This window comes from Phalangium opilio, unplaced genomic scaffold (genome assembly GCF_054372755.1).
Source record: "Phalangium opilio isolate 3A_F unplaced genomic scaffold, DU_Popi_V2 ptg000095l_1, whole genome shotgun sequence".
Classification (NCBI taxonomy): Eukaryota; Metazoa; Arthropoda; class Arachnida; order Opiliones; family Phalangiidae; genus Phalangium; species Phalangium opilio.
The window spans coordinates 3134530-3141117 of NW_028324200.1; the positions used below are offsets into that span (position 1 = coordinate 3134530).

The 6588-nt window shown below is 36.9% G+C and overlaps 1 protein-coding gene across 1 annotated transcript; it reads left to right on the forward strand.

The window, feature by feature from the left end:
• Positions 1–5449: 5449 nt before the first annotated feature.
• Positions 5450–6190, forward strand: LOC149635126 (uncharacterized). Its single transcript, XM_089850895.1, has 2 exons — positions 5450–5683; positions 5750–6190. Exon 2 carries the CDS (start codon positions 5806–5808, stop codon positions 6154–6156), a length of 351 nt encoding a protein of 116 aa, XP_089707021.1. The 5' UTR covers positions 5450–5683; positions 5750–5805; the 3' UTR covers positions 6157–6190.
• Positions 6191–6588: the final 398 nt, after the last annotated feature.

Here is a 6588-nt window from a genome sequence, read left to right on the forward strand (position 1 = left end):
TCATATTTCAAGCGGAATAACTGATAGTCAGACAGATAGGCCTCATCAAGAAGAAAGTTCTAAATTTGTGGACGATTTAATTGACATAGAATGTGACACTGAATTCGATAAAACAAGAAATGAAAGGCAATTGGGATCTCCTGAAATAAGGGACACCTTATTAAAAATTATACTTAAATGTCAAGAAACGCATCATCTCCCCAGAACGGTTTTGCAGTCACTTACCAATGATTTACTTATGATTTGCGAACAAATTTTAAGCACAAAGAAAGAAAGTGTCTTAAAAATTGTCCGTTCAAAAAAGTGATATTGACGAAGCTGAATTATTCTCAAAAAATATTGAAGTTCGAGAAGCATTTGAAAGCTTAAACTCTAACTATAAATTTAGAGCTTTGTGCAAGTCAGATTATGGATTAGTAGAAGCAGTACAAATTACATTTCCTCAACCGATAGACAAGCAAAAGAAACCACATTTTCACTACGTTCCTATTATAAAAGTGATTCAAAAGTTGAATTCTTCCGATATACAGCTGTCAAAACATCAAGATTTGGCTAAAATTCCAAATGGATGCATTGGTCACTTCCTTCAAGGCGAAATATCCAAAACAATTATTGACCGAAATTAAAATTTCTCAATAGAAACACTGCATTTACAAATATATATTGATGAATTTGAATCGGCAAATCCACTTGGATCAAAGCGCGGGAAACATGAATTACTAGGCTGTTATTTTTCAATCTTGAACTTGGACTCAAAATAAAGATCGAAACTAAGCGATATTCATCTAGTTTTTCTGGCTAAACCACGCGATATTAAATAATTCAGCTGGTACGCGGTACCTGAACCTCTCGTTTTTGATCTAAACGTAATGCAAAGGGAAGGAATTTTTATCGAATGTATGGGAAAAAGTATTAGGGCCACTGTTTCAATATTTTCAGGCGACAACTTGGGGCTACATAAACTAGCAGGATTTAATGCTTGTTTTAGTTCGGGGAGAATTTGCCGATTTTGTATGGTGACGAAAGAAAACGTTCCAATTAAATTGAAGTAATGTGAATTACAGTCGAGATCGCTTGATATACATATTTATCGCTTGCAAAATATTGCCAGAAACCCGAATGAAGCGTCGATTTATGAAGTTCGACAAGAAAGTCCGCTTATGAAAATCAACAGATTTGATATAACTCAACAGCTACCACCAGACCCAATGCATGACTTAAATGAAGGCGTCATTCTCGTAATTTTAAAACATACTTTGAAGTATATGTTTACTAATACTAAGTTGGGCCTTAATGGACTGAACGAAATTTTAACCAACTTTCGATATGGCAAAACTGAGTCCAGTAAACCAGAAACACAAATAAGGGGGGCAATTACTGGGGATGGACAGTTAAAAGGCTCTGAAAGCGAGATATTTTGTTTTTTTAGACTTCTGCCATTTATGTGTTACGAGTATTTGCCGGACGATAATGACTTGCATTATGACATTTACCTTAAACTAAGGGAAATAGTTGAGTTTATCTACGCAACGCATTTACACATTTCATTTATCCCAAAACTCCAGTTGTTAATCGAAACCTTTTTAAGTTCTGTTGTAACGGTGATTGGAAGTGAAATTATGACGCCTAAATTTCATTATCTGCTACACTATCCAGAAGACTTCCGCAAATACAGACCTATTAAAAGTATTTCTTGTATTAGGTTCGAGAGTAAACACTAGTACTTCAAAAAGATTGCTAGGGCGTCTAACAACAACATAAACCTAACGAAAACTCTATCTTCTCGACACCAGTTTTTGCAATGCTACAACACTTTGGACGAACAACCGTACGCTTTAGAAAGTGAATCCGTGGGGAGGTTCATCTCAAAAAACGAGTTCCCGCCACCCTAATAACTTTCTGAAGAATTTCCCGACCAGATGTATTGTTTCGGTAGTGTGACATTTGATAATGTCAAATATTTATCGGGCTGCTTGTTGGTTCACGATACTGAAAAAAATGAAATTAAAGCATTTCTCAAAATTAAATTTATCTTATATTATAACATGTCTCCAGTTCTAGCCGGTTCAGTATAGAAAGTCGAAAGTTTTTATAAACGCTTACACGCTTATTGTGTGAAAGAAGAACCTGAAAGTGTGGAAGTGAAAGTCAATACGAAATGTTGGATGAGTATAAAATTGATGGAAATGTTACGTAGCTCATAGATCCAAATTTGTAAGTTTCAAAGACTAATTGAAATCTTGAGGGGAAAAAACTTAATGTCATTCGCGTCGTTAGAATAAACATATTTAAAATTACACTAAATGCCTTCGTTACGCTTAATTTCCAAAATTTCTTATACAATTATAGACTGGATTCAAACCAATTTTCTCTCCATTGACTCGGTAGTTCTCATTATAAACCATTATCGGTTTATTGCAAGTTGGGAAAACCAAAATATTACCTCTCCTAGCAAGTGGACTACTTACAAACGTATTTAACTACATATGGAATTATTTCTCTTTTTTTATGAGCAATTGCAGAAGTTAAAATTTATTAATTATTAAAGCAGTTTTCAAAGTTTTACGAATATACATTAAAGTACACGACATTTTACATCCAATAAGGATATGTCATGTACACATGGAAATCAGTCAACGGGGAAAAACAGGAAATGAAGAGTATTAATTTTGGAGAGATATTACCTTTATGTGTTTGAAAAGGCCCAATTGTCTACGACTCAAAATCAAAGCCACATTCACAGCCGGATTGTCGTGTAAACACCATCCTCTCGTTTCACCTCAACAATATTCATAGTAGCTATAAACCGATTACGACCAGACCTTTCACTGACCTGATGGCCAACATGATGCTTTTCTTCTATTATAAAATCTAAACCCGATTACTTAATTGTGTATTTAGCTTTCGGCCCACTCTGAACCGTTAATGTCTGACACTAATCTCAAAACCCTCAGTATATTACACTTCGGGCCTCAATTATTTACTCTTTAGTTCACTAGGCCTATTACGGACAAAACTTGATTTAACCGACCGAGTCTAAGCCCTAGCGTTCTTATTGTAATTTCTAACTCAAGAATTAGACTATATACAAATGTAGTATAGCTTAAGTAATATATAAACAGCCATTTAAAATAATAATATCAAAAAACGTTCTTCAAATATCAAAATGAAACAGAGTTTTAAAGCTACAAAACTACTAAAGGCATCCAAATTACGAAAAATATTTGCATACATTCACTGTATATTTTGAAAAAAGGAAATATTATGATTTTGTGAGTTTTATTCACACAAGGCGAACTGCTAACGCCGTGCACTAGTGTAACAACAGACGGACACACACCCAAACAGACAGACACACACGATCGTTACAGAACCTCTCCGTGACATACGTCACTCGGAGAGGTAAAAACTATTTGCTGAAAATGTATCTCTAAAGAGACCGGAAAACGCCCATTACACAGTAAAACGGAGCCTTCTTTATCACAGAATCAGGAAAAAGGATGGGGGTGTTAATTTTGGAATAGTCAAGGTTATTCAGTTTTTATGACACTTCATAAACCTATTGAAAAAAAAACTATTTAACGACCGTGGCCGTTCTTTTTTATATTTTTTATAAAGCAAACAATCTACCCTTTAGAGATCGAGCGTTCATTTGCTGAAGAAGTCGCGCCCCGCTCACGTCAAAAACAACTTTCTAGAGAGAAGCTCGAGATTTTTAACAGTGTTAGGAAAGGGGGAAAAATTTAACCCCCTATCCATGGAGATAGAAGGAGTTCTTACCCAAGGAGAGACGTGGGAATGTGAGTGGCAACAGGACACAGCCAATAACCCCAAAATTAATGATTTTTACCTCTCCGAGTGACGTATGTCACGTGAGAGGTATTACACCGGCCGTGTCTGTCTGTGTGTGTGTGTGTCTGTCTGTCTGTCAGACCCCACGTGACCGCGTTCGCAGTTTCCAAATCGGAGCAAACAAATACCCGATTTCCGGAACGCGTTCGCGGTTCACGGAAATTTGGTCATTCATCTACCAACACCAGTCTTTACTAACTGGCTTCTAAGGACCACAATCTGCTAGTCTTTGTCCATCCCACATGGACACTAGTCTGTACGTGCTTGCTTCCAAGCACCACCAACTTCTGTTCTTCGTCAATTTCACTTTGACTCCAGCTTCTATGCACCACCATCTTCTGTTCTTCGTCAATTCCACATTGACACCAGCTTCTATGCACCACCATCTTCAGGTCTTTTGTCCATTCCACATAGACGCCGGTCAGTAAATTCTGGCTTCTTTTCCACCGTCATCGTTTGGTTTCAAGATATACGCGGCGAGCGGCTAGGGTTACGAGAAACGTCTAGCCTCCCAATGGCAGGGCTTCCACCATCGGTTCACGCGAATGCGTTTTTATCTATTATTTGGTTTTAAGATATACGCGGCGATCAGCTAGGGTTACGAGAAACGTCTAGCCTCCCAATGGCAGGGCTTCCACCAAAGGTTCACGCGAATGCGTTTTTATCTATTATTATAATGGAATCGAAACGTATATATACCCCAAAATTTGAAGAAAGCGGGCAAGAAGGGTACCCTTCACTTTAAACGTCAATATTAGCAAAGTTTCGAAAGATATTATGAACAACTTTATTTTAAACGATTTAACTATTTTTAAAGTTATTTACTGGCGATTAAAATAATTAAAAATAATTATATTTATTTAAATATTAAAGATAAACCCAAGTACCGAAGTCGTTAAATCATTGCCTCCTATATCTATCAAGGCCCGTGCATTGCGTTATGTTTCCTACATTGCCTCCTCTATCTATCAAGGCGCGTGCATTGCGATATATTTTTGAAAATAACAACCAAAATGGGAAGCTCCTCTCAAAACCATAATAATTTATTTTCTTTGTTATATGAAATGAAAATATGGAAAATATTTTCGGCAATTCGATTTGAATGGCTCTTTCTGATGTATCATTCTCTCAGCACTGTTCATAATGGACAGGAACGTAGAGATTCGAGACACTATGAATTATGGTAGTGTTTCAAATCCTCTGTAATGAGGGCTTCACGACTTGGAGTGAGTCGAAAGATAAATACACATCCTATTTTTTAGTTGTACCATGCGTACCACAATGTTGCCAGACGTTTATTGAAGGATGCTTGGGTACTTGGTACAGACTGTTACGTCTACCAAGTTTCCTAGTATCCAAGAATAAATAGGATTCATAGAAGCCAGTGTTAAGGGCATGTCATGGGTCAAGTCGTTAATTATATCGACGCAGTTAAATAGCTGATGGCATTATTTTATCCACTTTCTCATTGCGTTTCGAGTGGAAGTTCAACTTTGGCACGGACGACAGATGGCGCTCTTAACCTTCTACCCACAAAAATCGCTGTTGTCTGCTCGTTTTCCCCTTCCGCGTTTTTTCGTTATAAACTTACGATTTAACGAACTGTTAAGATAAAATTTCATATTTCCTAAGACAGATAAGCTTCTACTCCTTTCATCTTACTCCCAGTTAGATTACAAGCTGGTGTTAAAAAAAATTCAACGGCGAAAAAAGTATTTGACAATCTAAGAATATTTTTTAAATATAAAAAAATGCTGTTTATTTTATACGCCCCCTATTTGTGAAAGACCTTTTTTACGCACTTTTATCATTCTTTATTTGAATTTCAAAGGTAGTACTTCATAATTCAATCTTCTGTAATAACTTTCTTCGGAAAATAATATTTCAAACGTTACAGAGTCTTGCAAGGGGATTGCTTTTGCGGATTTTGTGAGTATTTAACTGAATAATAAAATGGAGGAGGATAATAATTTAAGTAAAGAGGAAATCAGGAAACGTAAAGCAAGGGAAAGAATGAGGGCAAAAAGGTCAGATCCTGAATTTAGGAAACGAGAAAATGAAAGGAGAAGAGTGTTAGCAGCTGAAAAAAAGGCTGTTTCGGGAACAGGTTCTAGCACACCCAATGTTGGTCCTACCGCGAGGCCAGTTGGCCATGATTCTGCGAAAGATGACGCATTAAATAAAAGCTCTATTGAAAGTACCGTAAGCGTAGGCATATCTATTAATGAGGAACCCAATAATGTACAAAATGATAATGCTAATATTAGTGAAATAATCGAAGGCGATGAACAAGTACGAGCCTAGCTTATGTGTGATTGGGTTGTGGCTTCCATGTTTTGGGGACATTTGCTTTTTGTGTGGCAAGGTATGATTCAGCTTTGATATGGACAAATGTTACAAATCATACTGGTAGACTAAGAATACGGTTGAGGTATAGCGAGAGAGTAGAGTTTCCACAGCAATTGAGAGATATTGAAAAGGCTTGAACAATTGACTATTTTAAAATTGAATTCCTGCACTTGCAAAGAATTAAAAAAAGCGATAGATGCATATATTTAGGTTGTTTAAGGGGTAGTGATAGTCATCTCCACTCGGAGAGGTAATATTTTGGCTTTCCCAACTTGTTACCTCTCCGAGTGACGTATGTCACGGAGAGGTATTACACCGGCCGTGTCTGTCTGTGTGTCTGTGTGTCTGTCTGTCAGACCCCACGTGACCGCGTTCGCAATTTGCGTA